Source organism: Cetorhinus maximus, chromosome 3 (genome assembly GCF_964194155.1).
Source record: "Cetorhinus maximus chromosome 3, sCetMax3.hap1.1, whole genome shotgun sequence".
NCBI lineage: Eukaryota > Metazoa > Chordata > Chondrichthyes > Lamniformes > Cetorhinidae > Cetorhinus > Cetorhinus maximus.
Window position 1 is genome coordinate 54,715,543 of NC_135881.1, and position 18,278 is coordinate 54,733,820.

At 46.6% G+C, this 18,278-nt stretch overlaps 1 protein-coding gene across 1 annotated transcript in view; it reads right to left on the reverse strand.

Moving 5' to 3' along the window:
- Nucleotides 1-18,278, reverse strand: part of malrd1 (MAM and LDL receptor class A domain containing 1) — a 314,776-nt gene that overhangs the window by 264,908 nt on the left and 31,590 nt on the right. Inside the window, exon 7 of the mRNA XM_078535594.1 lies at nt 17,538-17,956. Coding sequence (XP_078391720.1) covers nt 17,538-17,956 — 419 coding nt within the window. The remainder of the gene's footprint in view (nt 1-17,537; nt 17,957-18,278) is intronic.

Genomic DNA, 18,278 nt, shown 5'->3' on the forward strand with positions numbered 1-18,278 from the left:
AGTTATCTGAATAAATTTGTTGGATGGACTAGATTATGTAACATCATTTCCTTTGAGTTACTGAAACTCAGTTGGGATACAGTTGTATATTTTTTCACACATTGAAGCAATGAACCATTTTTTAGTGGAGAAACATTTCACTGATTGTTTTTTCACTCATCCCCTCATTCTTTAGTGCATATCATAGAGGAGCCCTAAGCTGACTACAAATCATGACAGAGTAGTTGAGAAAAGCATCATCACTGCACGATTGTTCACATCAAAATGAATCAAAGCTGCAACACAGCTAATTTAACGACAAGCAAGTATAATTGTGGGTTGTATTTATTGGGTAGCTTGTCCACTAAATCACAATATGATACTATTCACTGTTTAGCCAGGTAACTGCTGGAGGCCATTACCTGTCCTCGTAGAGTTTTCACTACTGATGTGCTGACACTTTGGGAGAATTTTCCCAAATTTGCACCAAGTGTGGTAGTGGGTGGGCAAAATGGCGTCCTACCCACTGACGGCGATAGTGGGTTTTTGCACCGTATCTTCCCAAACCCGCCACATTATTTATGCATTCTCGGGAAATGCGCCTTTTTCCATGGCGGGCAGGCTCTCATTCACCCTCCAGTCATCACCCCGCTGTTGCATCACTGGCTGCCATGTTTAAAAGGCAGCCCCCAGTACACTGGTCATCGCTACCACCTCACCACCACTGCCTGGGAGACATGGCCAGCAAAGGAATAAAGACCCTGGTTTAATGACGGATCCCTCGAGTCACTGCTGGATGCCGTGGAGGCCCGACGGGATGTCCTGTACCCCCACTTTGGCCGCAGGATGGGCAGCAACGTGACCAATCTGGTTTGGGAGGCGGTGCCAGTGGTGGTCAGCACTAATGCACTTCAGAAGAGGACAGCCACCCAGTGCCACAAGAGGACGAATGATCTTCTCCGTTCCAGCAAGGTAAATCACTCTTTTCACCACTGAACTCACACATTCACATATCTATCACACATCCACAGGGCTCTCACTCACTGCCAGTTCAAGGGACATCACCATTCACTCTCAGTCACCTTCATTGTCCTCTGCCCATGGAACCACTCACCACCCACGCAGGCCTGGCACATTTATCATCTGGGCCGGCAGACGTCCTGATACACTCTCCCCATCTCTATCCATGCAGGACAAACTGGCACACAACCAGAGAGAGGGGTTGCAGACCGGTGGCGGATGCCCAAAATCAAGGTCCTCACAAAGCCACCCAGCTGGCTGGTGATGACCGGGACCAGTCCTGCGCTGACTGCTCTACCAAGTGAGAATCCAGCAGTGCAACATCCATCAGATAACCATGTGTGAGTGATGTCTCCTGTTCACAGGCCACTGCCATGCACTAATTATCTCTCCTTGCTTTCACAGGCACATCTGTCAAACAACTGACAGAGTCCATGACCCAGGGCCTCCAATCAAGCCCCAAAGAAACCTCTGAAGAAGAATCTGGAGGCGCCCTCCCTAAAGTCCCAACACAGCGCTCACCCACACCCTCACCAGCGCAGAGACACGGACTTTGGTGGGAACTAGCTTTACAATAGGAATGGGATCGCAATCTGGTGAGCACATCACACTGTCTGATCCACAGCAGGCGGAGGCAGGGACTTCCCAGGTCCCCGGCATTCGGAGGACTGCTGGAGGCCAGAAATTTGCTGAGTCCGAGTCAGATGACAACCCTCTGGACTCGGTCATGTCACAGTTGCTGGAGCTGCAAAGGCAAGCTCGGGAACATCAGGAAGGGATGTCTGCTGCACTCCTCAGGTTGCAAAGCACGCTGAAGGAGTTTGTCCACCTTCAGTCTGAGGTGGATAGTGCTAGTATGCCAACGCACCAAGGTCAACACTTGGTAGGATGGCGGCCGCCATGGAGACCTTGGTCCAGGACGTCACTCCTGCACTGCTGCACGGGCTCAACTCCATCGCTGATGTCATAGCTGGCCTCTAACAGTGTGTGCGCGAGAGGGGTGCAGGGCAGCACGGTCTCATCCAGTTACTCCTTCCACTCACGGAGTCAGCCAGGGGCCCTTGGGCACCCATAGGCAGGAGGATCAGCAGGTGAATGCTCTGGGCCCATCCACCCAGGTGACTCTGGGAGTGTCCAGCCCATCCAAACCCCCTCTTCCTGTGACCCCAGGGGATCCAGCTTCACAGTCCGAGGAGGGTGCCACTACCACACAGCAGAACCCTGAAAGTAGGCCGAGGCCCTCCAAGTCTTAGCCCTTCAGAGAACACCTGCCAAAGTCATCACAGACAGGGTGTCACAGTCAGCAGGCTGTCTCCACCTCCGCTGTGGATGTCCGGGTAGCACCGAGACGTAGCGGCAGGGTTAGGAAAGTTAGGTAAAAGAAGCTGCACAGCCTGGGCATGGATGTTGATCACTTGTACACACTGTTCACTATTGTCAATAAACCCCCAAGAATGTCTCCCTGCCTATGGCTCCTTGTTCTGATGAGCAGTGTTCTTGTCACTCAGATGTGAAACCTTTCTGCACAAGATAAAGGCAGGTGTCTCAGTCCAGAGCCTCTTCCCTGTGCTCTGTGCAGCCTTCAGATCACAGTGATGGTCCAGCCTCACACTCCCTGGAAACATTACTGATGCCTGCACCTTGGCAGTGCTGGTCATTGCTGCCAGAATGTCGTGGGCAGGCGCCACAGAGTTCTCTCATTCTCTCTGTGTGCACACAGCACCTTTAAGGTGGGGCTGGCCCCCATCACACCAGCATGTGTGACCAGTGATGCTGCGCACCAGCTCCTGAAGGGCTGAGGTGCTGAAGGTGGACACAGCACCAGATGCATCTAAAGTTTCATGGCTGTGTCTCTGAGATGACCCTGATCATGAAGCACAAGTGAGCTGCCCTCAGCCAGACAGGAGTCAGACATCTCAGAGGCTATGTGAAGATCTATGGAGTGTCCTCACTGCATGTTGTCATAATCCTCCTGCAATTGAGTGACTTTTAGGGCCTCGACTGCAGCTCCATACCAGGAGCATCCTCACAGAGGGTGTTGGCGCTGCCTTAAGCCAGACTGGAGTCAAATGCAACGTGAGGATATATGGGGTCACCCCAATGCATGTTGTCATCATCCTCCACAAACCTAGAAGCTATGAGGGCCTCCCAAGTGTGCCAGGCTCATCTATCCAGTGCGAGAGTCTCATCCCCGTCACTGTTGCCTCCGAGGACCTCCTCACCCTCATCCCCATCGGCGTCCTCCTCATCGGAGGAGACGTGCAGCTCCTCCAACTCCTCCTCAGCCAGCTCCTCTCCACATTGCAGTGTCAGGTTGTAAAGGGCGCAGCACACAATGGTGATGCATGACACCCTCTGTGGACTATATTGCAGGGCTTCACCAGACTGGTCCAGGCACCGGAACCTCATCTCCAGCATCCCGATAGTCTGCTCCACCAAGTTGCGAGTTGCAGCATGAGCATTGTTATATCTTTGCTCTGCTGCAGTCTGAGGCCGCCGCAAGGGTATCATCAGCCACGGCCTCTGGGGGTAGCCCTTGTCCCCGAGGAGCCAACCCTGCAGCCTCTGTTAACGCTGGAAGACTTCAGCGATCTGTGACCGATTGAGTATGTAGGAGTCGTGCACACTCCCTGGAAACCATGAGCAGACCTGCAAGATGTGCTTTTGGTGGTCACACACCAGCTGCACATTCAGTGAGTGGAATCCCCTGTAGTCCACTGTGTGCAGCGACAGAGACCTGAGCGCCACATGGATGCAGTCGATTGCACCCTGTACCTGTGAGAATCCTGAGATCAGGGTGAATCCAATGGCCCTTGCATCCTGCTGTCCCGGTCCCGGGCGAAATGCACAAAGTTGTGTGACATGGAGAAGATGGCACCCGTGACCTCATGGATGCACTTGTGGGTGGCGGCTTGTGATATCCCACAGAGGTCACCTGTGGAGCCCTGAAAGGAGCCACTGGCACAGAGATTGAGTGCCCTGGTCACTTTCTCAGTCACTGGCACTGGATGCCCTCCATGTCTCCTTGGCGCCAAGTCCTGCAGTAAGTGGCAGATGTGAGTGACCAGGTCCCTAGACATGCTCAGTCGTCGGCGACCCTGGTTCTCAGTAATCTGCAGGAGTGACAAGCAGCGCCTATAGGCTCTGGGTGTCGCTAGGCGCTGACCATCCATGGCTCGCTGTCACTCCTGGGCAGCGTGTGCAGGAGCCCCAGCTGCCCCTTCTTCCTGTGTTGCTGCTCCTGCCTTTGCGCAAGCAGGAGCCTCAGTCACTCTCTCCTCTGTCTTCTTCGCTCTCTGTAGGCCATCAAGCACACAGCTGGGTCACCAGGATCCATGATCCTGACATGGTCCTCCTGCAGCATGAAAGAGAGAGAGATATGGTTATCATGTGTGAACTTAACACATTTCCTGGCCCTGTGTGACCACCCCTTAATGCTTCCCGGAGAGTGCTACTCACCCCTCGGATGGCCAGAGATGAGTGCGCTGTGTGGCTGCCCTGTCAACCTGCAGCATGGGGGACACTGGTCCAAACCGGGATGCTGAGATTGCAAGGGGCTGTGAGCACCTCCAGCAGTGACTGCTTCTTGGCCAGCGTTGGCGAGGAGATTGTACAACGTGTGCAGTCTGACTGCTCCACGGTCCAATGAAGTGGCCGCAGACTCACAGTCTGTGCCCCAGTGGGGGTAGTGGGAGTGGGGGGAGGTGTGTAAGGTCTGGAGCGCTTTGTGGCACTTTGGCGTCTCCGTGTTACTTGCATGGGCAGGCAGGCTAGGAGCCCGGCCCCAATCATATCACTGTGGCTGCGCCTGATCTGTCTCAGTTGCAGAGGAATGGTCACTTTATACAGGTGTCCCTACTGTGTGGCCACTTCTCTCACCTACCCTGCCCCACCTTGATTACTTGTGCGCGGGATCCAATGCCAGGGCAGCGGTTGACCCCCTCACCCACCCCCCCCTGACAACAGCAACAGTTGCCTCTGAGGCTGGGCAGCAGTTGCCCCCGGACACCCTTCCCCCCCTGACAACAGTTGCCTCCGAGACTGGGCAGCAGTTGCCCCCGGACACCCTACACCCCCGACAACAGTCGCCTCTGTGGCAGGGCCACAGCTGCCCCCGGACACCACTCCGCCGAAAACGGTTGCCCCCGAGACAGAGCGGCACTTCACCCAAGCCCCCTGGTGCCCCTGAAGCCTGCAAAGCAACAGGCGAGCTGTGGAAAACGATGCTGCTCACTCACCTCAGTTCCCCCAAAGTTAAGGCCACCAAGTACACATTGCCTATGTGCTGTTGTGAAACATGACGACGTGCTTTCCCCTTGACATGGGCAGACGGTCCGGTGAGGTCCAAGAGCCTGGCGGGATGGCCTTTTAATGAAATGCTAATGTATTACAATGAGCTGCCCGACAACCATTGGCAGGAAACGCGGTCCGCCGTTGGCAGGCTGAGCGGACAATCGCGACCTGCCTTCACGCCGTCGTGAAACCAATCACGCCATATTGTCTGCGCACACCACCAATCACGCCTGCTGCAAGCGGGCATGGAAAACTCCGCCCTTTATCAGTTTAATTAGGAAGAAACTTCCATTTGGTTTTATTCCATTTATCTCCTCAGACATATTTTTGAAGAATTGTACAGATTGACGATCATTGCAGTCTATAACACAGCAAGCATTACAATCTTTCCCTTGCCCAAAAAATCGATCACAGGATTACATTTCAGTGCCTCATGAATCATTAATCTATCATTCAGGTCTTATATTTGCAGCCATCTTTTCTAAAACTGTGGTATAGGCAGCAACTATCACTACGAAGTGCAAGGGTAAAACTTGAGGGATTCAACATCACTTGACCTACTCAAAAGACTTACACATTCAAATAAATTATAGAACATTATTGCCATTTTGGCAGAACAGTCTCTATGTAACAGGTAGATTCGCCAAAATTATTCCTATGTGGACTACTTTACTGACCCATTACTTGGAGTTCTTTGACCTCTCATTCAAGATAAATATGAAGGAAGCAAACATATCATGCCACAGAAATGGCATTTCATCAATCTTTGTCTTGAATAAACACACGAACACAAAAAATCGGAGCAGGAGTAGACCATATGGTCGATTGAGGCTGCTCCACCAATCAATATAATCATGGCTGATCTTGGACTTCAACTCAATTTTCCCACCCACTCCCTATATCCCTTCATTCTGAGGTACCAACTCTATCTATCCTATCCCAGCTTCAAATATAAGATAAAAAAGCTAAAGAAAAATACTTTTACTCAGAAAAATGGTGTGAAATAAATAATTATTCAATTCATGTAGAAATCCAAATCCAAAACCTGCTGGTTTTCACATACATAGATACTTCAGAAATCATCTTTGTTCTTGAGGGATTTTGATCCCCTTTGAACTCAAGGCAAATGAGCAGGAGCAACTATAAAAACATTTGATTAGAACAGTAAATGTTTATGGCTTCACATTAAAATGTAGCTGCTTTCATTGGTTGGTTCCTCTTTCAGCCTTTTCCCATGTTATATGGCCACACCACAATACTGGCTAATCACATTCATATCGGTTTTGCCAGGTGGTTTTAGATCAAGATGCTGTTTTTGTCACTAACACTAATCCACATTTATCTGGGCTGGGGACTAGCACTAGTACACACTGGCTTCTTTCATGGCCAGCACATCCTGGGGTGGAATTTGAACCCAGGGCGTTCCAGCACAGAGACAGGAGAGCTACCCACTGAACCAGTGCAGCTACATACAGGCCATTATTGCATTTGATTGTGGTAGGATAATGCTTGGTACTTGTCGATACTATGTGTATTGAATCATCTTGATCATATCTAGACAGATAATCCTGTATGCAATACACCATTTACAGGATAGTTTTAGAAGTGGTTAGAAAGTGATCAATAAATGATAGATTAAGATCAGGTTGCGTTTGAGCAATTAATCACAGAAAGAGCTGTGAATGCAGTTATCAAAACTACTAATGAATTCTAACTAACTACTAACTACTAATGAATTTTAACTATGCTCCAGTTCTGCCGAAGGGCCATGAAGGCTCGAAACGTTGGCTGATTTCTTCTCCGCCGATGCTGCCGGACTTGCTGAGTTTTTCCAAGTAATTCTGTTTTTGTTTTGGATTTCCAGCATCCGCAGTAGCTTTTAGCTTTTTGTTTTTATCTAATGAATGAAGCAATTTTATTTTCTTTGTTTACTTTGTAAATGACACCACAGATCTCAATTCTGTTTACTTGGAGCTAGATTAAGGAGGAAACATAAAATACAATTGATCTGAAAATGTACGTACTTGGGGATTTTTGACGGTATTTAGGTAAGAAAAATTTATGTTTATGTAAAACTTCTATCATCAAGATGTCCAAAGTGCTTCACAATCAATTAAATACTTCTGTTATTGTTATATGGGTGAGCAATGCAGGTAAATTTGCACACAACAAGCTCCCACAGCTACCTGACTAAATTACCTGCACAATACAACAAATTACTGGGAAACTGAAGTAAGCTGACATTTGAAGTGTAAGATGTGTTTTAATATCATATTACTAACGTGGATGGGTTTGAAAATTATAGGTTTATTTTGATCTGAATAGATTAACCAGAATTTACTGTATTTCTATCTTGTCATTGCTCTGGGTGCTCTTCATCCTTGATGTATTTTTTTCTTTGAACCTAAGAGTCGGAGTAATCATAAAGATATTCATGGATCACACTGAAATAATAAGACATTGAGCTACAATTTACTATTACTGGGACAAAGGCAATTTCAAATAAATCTCATCGGGAGCAGCATGACTCATTTCAAAGAAACGTTAAAGCCGAGTTTGTTCCCTCGATGAACAGAAACTGTTTTGTAATTGATTTTCTACTGTCGTCGAAATGAGGTAGGGTTGCTCACTGTATAAGTAGCAATTTGTGCTGTTATTGCAATGTGAGATATGTTTTTGAACTTTTCTTGAGTTATTTGTAAATGACAGACGTATGCAGCAAGTCCAATACCATCACTGCTTTCAACAACAAACAGCATCAAAACTGCAAAAGGGTTAGCTAGCAGATCTCAGCCTTTATATATTATCCTAATTCAAGCACATAGCCTCACCTAAATTCCTTGTACCTACCTAGGAACAATTGTGATGATATTGAGGCAATGCCAGTAATGTGACTGAACGTTATTAATTGCAGGACTTATTCCCATTATTACTGTCAAATTTGAAAAGCCTAATGTTATAATCGCATTGCAATAAAATATTTCACTGGGCCTTTGTAATATGTTCACAAAATGCATTGAACACCTCAAACATCTGCAAATATTAACACCTTGTGTTAAGTACATCACAAGGTGCCTTCTTTTTGTAATTGTGTTTTGTGACTATACGGCACTTTAAAAAATTTATTCTTTTATGGATTGTGGGCGTCTCTGGCAAGGCCAGCATTTGTTGTCCATCCCTAATTGCCCTTGAGCTAAGTGGCTTACTGGACCTTTTCAGAGGGCAGTTAAGAGTCAATCACATTGCTGTGGGTCTGGTTCATTAGTGAATCAAGTGGTTTTTTATGACAATTGATGATAGTTTCATGGTCACCATTACAGAGACCAGCTTTCAATTCCAGATTTTATTAATTGAATTTAAATTAAACTGGATAACTATCAGTGAACTGCTATGGGAAGATTAGGCTAAGATGCCAGCAAGGTTGATTCACAGTGCTCTCTAGTTTTTGGTCATTGAAATCAATATTCAGATATTAAAAGGAGGTAGAGAAGTAACATTAGAATGGATAGCTCAAATTGAGAGAGCTAACACCAGCATAGATCAAAGCTCTGCAGTCCTGCTGCAATTGTGAATGGTGGTGGACAATTAAACAATGAGCAGGGGGAGAAGGCTCCATGAACATCCCCATACTCAATGATGGTGTATCCCAGCATGTGAGTGCAGGAGTGAAGGATGAAGTGCAATCATCTTCAGCCAGATGTGCGGCATGGATGATTCACCGTGGCTTCCTCCTGGGTACCCTACATCATAGATGCGATCCTTCAGTAAATTTGATTCAGTCCACAAGATATCATGAAATGACTGAGTCCACTGGATCTAAAAACAAAACTATGGGCCCTAATAAAATTCTGCTGGTTGTACTGCTGAAGACTTGTGCTCCAGAACTAGCTGTGCCCATGGCCAAGCTGTTTCAGCACAACTCCAACACTGGCATCTAGTTCATAATGTGGAAAATTGCTCGGGTGTGTCCTGTCCATGAAAAGTAGGGCAAATCTAACCTGGTCAATTATTGTCCCATCAGTCTACTCTTGATCATCAGCAAAGTGATGGAAGGTATCATCAACAATGCTATCAAGAGCCACTTACTCACTAATAACCTGCACGCCAATGTCAGTTTGCATTCTGCCAGGACCACCCAGGTTCCAGGCTACATTACAGCCTTAGTCCAAATATAAATGTAGGAGCTGAATTCCAGAGATGAGATGAGGTGAGAGTCACTGCCCCAAATATCAAGGCAGCATTTGAAGGCATCAAGGAGCTTTAGTAATATTGAAATAGCAATCAGGGGGAGAACTCTGGTTGGAGTCATAACTAGCACTAAGGAAGATGGTTGTAGGTAATGGAAGCCAATAATCTCAGCATCGGAACACACTGCCGAAGTCCCTCAGTACAGTGCCCTAAGCCCAATCATCTTCAGCTGCTTCTTCAGTAACCATCCTTCCATCATAAGATCAGAAATGGGGATGTTCACTGATGATTGCACAATATTCAGCACCATTCATAATTCCTCAGATACTGAAACAGTTGTGCCAGCTTGCTGCAAGACCTGGAAAATACCCCAGGCTTGGGGCTGATAATTGGTGAGTAATATGCCACACAAGTGCCAGGCAATGACTATCTCCAACAAGTGAAAGGATATCCTCTTTCCCTTGGCTTTCAAAGTGATTACCATCACTAATTCCTCATCATCAACATTCTGGGAGTCACCTTTGACAAGGAGTTTAACTGGACTGACCACACAAGTACTGTGGCTACAGAAACAAGTGAGAGGCTGGGGATTCTGCACTAACTCATCTCCTGACTCCCCAAAGCCTTTCTGCCATCTACAAAACACAGATCAGGAATGTAATGGAATATTCTCCACTTACCTGGATGAGTGCAGCTCCAACAATACTCAAGACGCTGGACACCATCCAGGACAAAGCAGCCCGCTTGATCAGCAACCCATCTACCACCTTAAACATTCACTCCTTGGAAGGACAAGGGCAGCAGACACATGGGAACACCACTGCCTGCAAGTTCCTCTCCAGGGCACATGCCACCCTGACTTAAAAGTTTATCCCTATTTCTTCATCACTGCTTGGTCGAAATCCTGGATCTCCCTCCCTAATGGCACTGTGGGTTTACCTACAGCAGATGGACTGCACTAGTTCAAGAAAGGGGCTCACCACAACTTTCTCAAGGGCAACTAGGGATGGGCAATAAATGCTCACAACCTATACTATAAATGGGTAAAAAAATGAGACAGCCATCGTCTGTGTTTTCATTTTTATGGCACAATGTAAATGAAAAGTTTCAACAGTGAACCTCCCTGACGGATTGTACAACTCTTCTTATGATTAAATAAACTAACAAAATATACTTTCAGCACTCTGTGCCTTGAAGAACCACGTTGTCTTATGGAGCTTTTCTTTTTGCGTGTGAGGTCAGTAACACAATGCAAAATAACGGAAGCCAATATTCTACTTGTTTGAGTTTCCATCTCAGGTGAACTGACCTCAGGAAAGTAGCTTCACACTATTTGGGCTTTATACTACTGTTGAATATTAAACAAGAATATTAAACACTAAAATATTCCCATGTGCTGCCTATAACTTCTGGATGTTAGTGAAGAACTGATAGGATATTCAACTCTTCAATATTAAAAGCATCATTGGCATTTATATGCCAGCAAGCACAGTATTGTGCATATGGTTAGATACACCTCCACAGTATTGTACTTTCTCTAAGTATTACAGAACATGCAATGCAAGCCCAGATTTTTTCCACGATGGAGAGAAGTGGCTGAAAATCATAAGTCCCACCCCAAACACAGCACTTCCCATTTCCATGCAGGGTGGGAATGGAGGTGGGGCCCGTTTCACACATGCGTGGTTTACGGAAGCACATGGCCATTTAAATCATCAGCTGAGCTGCCTCCACTGAAGTCAGATTTTGGTAGGCCAGGAGTGTGAAACTCAAAGTGTGCAGTTTAGACCAGGTACGGGCAGGTCTGAACTTTGTGGATTTGTTTAGGGTGGGGTGGGTATGTCATGTCTAGTTGGAGACCTGACGAAGGGCTTAGCACTGGCCTGCTGGTGTTGAGGTGAAGGGAAACCTGTAAAGAACATGTTCACAAAACTTATCACTTCAATTCGTCAAATCCAGTGAGGTGTTGGCGATGCAGGCTGCCTTGGTAATGGCTCTCATCCAGATGATGACAGGGAGGGCCCGGCGCTGGTTGCACAGGACCAGGAGGAGCAAGGGCCTTAGCAGCAAGAGGCAGTGGGTCCTCTAGAAGGTCAAGATGCTGGTGAACAGGGTCCACTGAAATGGTGAGCATTGGCCTGACCATGGCTGTATTTCAAGTGGTGCTCTTATCTAGAGATGAAAGGCAATGCAGGAGGTGCCTTCTTATGACCCAGGATGTGATTGCTCACATCTGCCAGCTTCTTCAGATAGAGCTGCAGCTGCAAGGACTCTGGAGGAGAAATGCGGAGCTTCTGGCCTGCAGTGAGCGAATGGCTCTCCTGATGCCCTTTAAGTATGGCACCAGGGCCTTTGACCCCATGAGTTAACCACGGAGTGGGCGACTTCTACCCACCTGCCTTGAGATTCGCCATGCTCCTCGCGGAGCTGAAGAGCTGAAGATAATGAATGTTGGGCCATCCCACTGCCTTGCGGGAATCATGCTGACTTTCCCGCCCGGTGTGATTGACTGCTAATGCTCTTGGGACAACCAAGGGGATGGGCAATAAATGCTACCTTGCTAGTGTTGCCCCCAACACAGGAACTGATAAAACGAAGTATAACTCAATGCTAAACAAAAACAAAAATACCTGGAAAAACTCAGCAGGTCTGGCAGCATCTGCAGAGAGGAACACAGTTAACGTTTCGAGTCCGAATGACCCTTCAACAGAATTAAGTGAAAATAGAAGAGAGGTGAAATATAAGCTGGTTTAAGGTGGGGTGGGACAAGTAGAGCTGGATAAAGGGCCAGTGATAGGTGGAGATAACCAAAAGATGTCACAGACAAAAGGTCAAAGAGGTGTTGAAGGTGGTGATATTATCTAAAGGAATGTGCTAATTAAGGGTAGAAAGCAGGACGAGCAAGGTACAGATAGCCCTAGTGGGGGTGGGGTGGGGTGAAGGAATCGAAAAAGGCTAAATGGTAGAGATAAAACAATTGGATGGAAATACATTTAAAAATAATGGAAATAGGTGGGAAAAGAAAAATCTATATAAATTATTGGGAAAAAAAGGGGGGGAATCAGAAAGGGGGTGAGGATGGAGGAGAGAGTTCATGATCTAAAATTGTTGAACTCAATATTCAGTCCAGAAGGCTGTAAAGTGCCTAGTCAGAAGATGAGGTGCTATTCCTCTAGTTTGCGTTGTGCTTCACTGGAACAATGCAGCAAGCCAAGGACGGACATGTGGGGATGAGAGCAGGGTGGGGAGTTGAAATGGCAAGCGACAGGGAGGTCTGGGCATTGCTTGCGGACAGACTGAAGGTGTTCTGCAAAGCGGTCACCCAGTCTGCGTTTGGTCTCTCCAATGTAGAGGAAGCCGCATTGGTAGCAACGAATGCAGTAGACTAAATTGAGGGAAGTGCAAGTGAAATGCTGCTTCACCTGAAAGGAGTGTTTGGACCCTTGGACGGTGAGGAGAGGGGAAGTAAAGGGGCAGGTGTTGCACCTTCTGTGGTTGCATGGGAGGGTGCCGTGGGAGGGGGTTGAGGTGTAGTCGGTGATGGGGGAGTGGACCAGGGTGTCCCGGAGGGAACGATCCCTGCGGAATGCCGCCAGGGGAGGTGAAGGGAAGATGTGTTTGGTGGTGGCATCATGCTGGAGTTGGCGGAAATGGCGGAGGATGATCCTTTGAATGCGGAGGCTGGTGGGGTGATAAGTGAGGACAAGGGAGACCCTATCATGTTTCTGGGAGGGAGAGGAAGGTGTGAGGGCGGATGTGTGGGAGATGGGCCGAACACAGTTGATGGCCCTGTCAACCACCGTGGGTGGAAAACCTCGGTTAAGGAAGAAAGAAGACATGTCAGAGGAATTGTTTTTGAAAGTGGCATCATCAGAACAGATGCGACAGAGGCGAAGGAACTGAGAGAATGGGATGGAGTCCTTACAGGAAGCGGGGTGTGAGGAGCTGTAGTCGAGGTAACTGTGGGAGTCGGTAGGCTTGTAATGGATATTGGTGGACAGTCTATCACTAGAAATTGAGACAGAGAGGTCAAGGAAGGGAAGGGAAGTGTCAGAGATGGACCGTGTGAAAATGATGGAGGGGTGGAAATTGGAAGCAAAATTAATAAATTTTTCCAGGTCCAGACGAGAGCTTGATGCAGCACCGAAGTAATCATCGATGTACCGGAGAAAGAGTTGTGGGAGGGGGCCGGAGTAGGACTGGAACAAGGAATGTTCCACATATCCCATAAAGAGACAGGCATAGCTGGGGCCCATGCGGGTACCCATAGCCACACCTTTTATTTGGAGGAAGAGAGAGGAGTTTAAGGAGAAATTGTTCAGTGTGAGAACAAGTTCAGCCAGACGGAGGAGAGTAGTGGTGGATGGGGATTGTTCAGGCCTCTGTTCAAGGAAGAAGCGGAGAGCCATCAGACCATCCCGGTGGGGGATGGAGGTGTAGAGGGATTGGACGTCCATGGTGAAGAGGAGGCGGTTGGGCCAGGGTACTGGAAATTGTTGATATGATGTAGAGTGTCAGAGAAATCACGGATGTAGGTGGGAAGGGACTGGACAAGGGGAGAGAGAATGGAGTCAAGATAGCAAGAAATGAGTTCCGTGGGGTAGGAACAGGCTGACACGATCGGGACCGGGACAGTCCTGTTTGGATTTTGGGTAGCAGATAGAAGCGGGCTGTCCGAAGTTGGGAGACTTTCAGGTTGGAAGCTGTGGAAGGAAGATCATGCTCTCGTCTGGACCTGGAAAAATTTATTAATTTTGCTTCCAATTTTCACCCCTCCATCATTTGCACATGGTCCATCTCTGACACTTCCCTTCCCTTCTTTGACCTCTCTGTCTCAATTTCTGGTGATAGACTGTCCACCAATATTCATTACAAGCCTACCGACTCCCACAGCTACCTCGACTACAGCTCCTCACACCCCGCTTCCTGTAAGGACTCCATCCCATTCTCTCAGTTCCTTCGCCTCTGTCGCATCTGTTCTGATGATGCCACTTTCAACAACAGTTCCTCTGACATGTCTTCCTTCTTCCTTAACCGAGGTTTTCCACCCACGGTGGTTGACAGGGCCCTCAACCGTGTCTGGCCCATCTCCCGCGCATCCGCCCTCACACCTTCCTCTCCCTCCCAGAACCATGATAGGGTCCCGCTTGTCCTCACTTATAACCCCACCAGCCTCTGCATTCAAAGGATCATCCTCCGCCATTTCCGCCAACTCCAGCATGACACCACCACCAAATACATCTTCCCTTCACCCCCCCTGGTGGCATTCCGCAGGGATAGTTCCCTCCGGGACACCATGGTCCACTCCTCCATCACCCCCTACATCTCAACCCCCTCCCACGGCACCTTCCCATGCAACCGCAGAAGGTGCAACACCTGCCCCTTTACTTCCCCTCTCCTCACCATCCAAGGGCCCAAACACTCCTTTCAGGTGAAGCAGCATTTCACTTGCACTTCCCTCAATTTAGTCTACTGCATTCGTTGCTACCAATGCGGTCACCTCTGCATTGGAGAGACCAAACGCAGACTGGGTGACCGCTTTGCAGAACACCTTCAGTCTGTCCGCAAGCATTACCCAGACCTCCCTGTTGCTTGCCATTTCAACTCCCCACCCTGCTCTCATGCCCACATGTCCATCCTTGGCCTGCTGCATTGTTCCAGTGAAGCACAACACAAACTGGAGGAACAGCACCTCATCTTCTGACTAGGCAGCCTTCCGGACTGAATATTTAGTTCAACAATTTTAGATCATGAACTCTCTCCTCCATCCCCACCCCCTTTCCGATTCCCCCCTTTTTTTCCCAATAACTTATATAGATTTTTCTTTTCCCACATATTTCTATTATTTTTAAATGTATTTCCATCCATTGTTTTATCTCTACCTTTTAGCCTTTTTCGATTCCTTCACCCCACCCCACCCCCACTAGGGCTATCTGTACCTTGCTTGTCCTGCTTTCTTCCCTTAATTAGCACATTCCTTTAGATAATATCACCACCTCTTTGTCCTTTTGTCTGTGACATCTTTTGGTTATCTCCACCTATCACTGGCCCTCTATCCAGCTCTACTTGTCCCACCCCCCCTTAAACCAGCTTATATTTCACCTCTCTTCTATTTTTACTTAGTTCTGTTGAAGCGTCATTCGGTCTTGAAACGTTAACTGTGCTCCTCTCCGCAGATGCTGCCAGACCTGCTGAGTTTTTCCAGGTATTTTTGTTTTTGTTTTGGATTTCTAGCATCCGCAGTTTTTTGCTTTTAAAACTCAATGCTGCCTGATTTCTGCTTTCTAAAGCAAGTACCAGGCTCAGTAGTATTAATGTAGAGGGTCAATGCATCTGCAAAAACCAAAATATTGTAAAACAATTTATTTGTGACTATAGGTTATCTTTTTCATGTCAATTCACAATGGCCGTGAAACTTTAAATTATATGGAGTTGGATCTCAAGCACCAAGACTGTCTGCTTCCACATCCACAATATCAGCAGCCTCAGCCCCGCCTCTGTCCATCTGCTGCTGAAACCCTAATCCACGCTCTTGTTACCCCCAGGCTTGACTATTCCAAAGCTCTTTCTGCTGGCCTTCCATCTTGCACCCTCCATAAACTTGAGCTCAGCCAAAACTCTGTTCTATGTATCCTAACTCGCACAAGTCCTATTCGCTCATCACCCCTCTGCTCACTGACTAATGTTGGCTGCCAGTCCAGCAATGCCAGCATTTTAAAATTATTATCCTTCTGTTCAAATTCCTCCATTGCTCACTGCTCCCAATCTCTGTAGCCTCCTCTGAGAATAATGCATCACTCAAACCCTGGCTGGTTGTGTAACCTCACCTCCATTGTTCCAATGTTGGCGGCCATGCCATTAGCCATTTGGGCCCTCAGTTCCCGCTTTAAATGTCACTGCCTCTCCATGTCCCTCTCCTCCTTTAAAACACCTCCTAAAACCCACTTCTTTGACCAAGCTTTTAACTATCTATCCTACTGTTGCCTTCTCTGACTCAATGTCTATTTTTGTCTGATGATGCTACTATGAAGCATAGGGCAGGATTTTCTCCACAGGCTTTGGAAATCATGGCACCATGGTCAACTAGGGGTCAAAAGCCCACATTGTTTGAGGAACAGTCAACCAGCTGCGATTTTCCTCAAATTGGTCAATTGGCAAGGTATTGGTGTTGGAACTAACAAATGTCATAGGACAGGATAGGGACAGCTCTGAAATATTCCACCTCTGATATCATACATCGAAACCAATTAAAAAAAGCAAAAAGAAACATATGCTCGTGGCACCACATGCAGCCAAGAACTTTTTATTTATTTTAATAAAAATTTTAAATAAATTTTTGAGGTATGCTTTTCCACTGAGGTAATGGTACAATTCAAAAGCCTTTTTAAGAGTATTGCATGAAATATATACGTTCCAGCTACAAACAACCACAAACAAACAGACTGCGAGACGGCCCAATCTCCTATTTTATAAAACTCATAAATAAGATGTACTTTATCGAGAACTTAAGGAAGTCAATCTGACAACATATGATCGATGGACTTTAATACAAAACTCAGGGTGCAGTGGATCTTCCACTTATATTCTGTAGCTTAAGGAGGCCTGCATTTTACAACCTACTGTAAACATTCATAATTGTGCAATCGTTTTAATTTATGCTTTATTTTAATTTCAATGATGTCTATGTTGTGAATTGTTATTACTTGTTTCATTTGTATCGCCATCACATTTGGTACCTGCCGCCATGATAAATTTTCAGTAAACTAATTATCTATCTATCGATCTATATACCAAAATTTGATTATAAGTGATCCACTGCTCTTGTTATTCTGCAACATTTAGTATCCAAATAGCACCTTTAATATAGGAAAATGTCCAAAAGCACTTCACAGGAGCATTATAGAACAAAATTTGACACCAAACTACATAAGATATTAGGACAGATGGCTGAACTCTTGGTCAAAGAGGAGCATCTTAAAGGAAGCAAGATAGGTAGCGAGACAGAGAAGTTTAGGGAAAGAATTCCAGATGATTCTGTATTATTTAACTATGCTTACCTGGAATGGTTGAGAACTATTGATAAATAGAGTCTCTCTTATCCATATGTCACCATGGGCACCATATTTTGCCCAAAGTTCCTCCCCCTTCATATTGCGGAATGTCCTTTTGCGAACTGCCAGCCTAAAAATCTGTTCTCCAAACATGTGATAATGGAAGCGAAAGATGCAGGTCTTGTTGATATGATTGACAGTGGCATCCAAGACTGGGCTGAGGAGAACAGCTGTACTTCCAAATTGTTGGTCAGATGCTTCAATGTAAAGGTAGGAGCCTTCTGCTGTCCCCAATGTGTGGTCTTTGGATGGCCCTGTATTGACTGTTGAAGTTTGTCCCTTATTTCTTGTCCAGTCAAAATCATCTTCTTTAGCTTGCTGCCAGTTACACAGCCCATTTTCAAAATTACAAAGCAGATCATGAGCTGTCAAAGGCAGGAAAGAAAGGGATTGATTACTTAAATGTGTAATCATGCACAGACACTTATATTTGAAAATTGATTCCTAATGTCAACCAGGAGAAGAGGTTGTGGCTAGAATCATCTGCAACATTAACTCACCAGAAAGCCGAGTGAATCTAACATTCCAAATTATATGCAATGTACTCTATCATGAACTTCACGCAACTTCTTCAATTTACTGAGAAAATGTCAAAGGACAAATGTCAACCCATCCTTCTGTAGGTAAATGTGTAACGTTGATTTGAAGTGATGGTGGAAAACAGATGATATTGGTTCAGTCCACCAT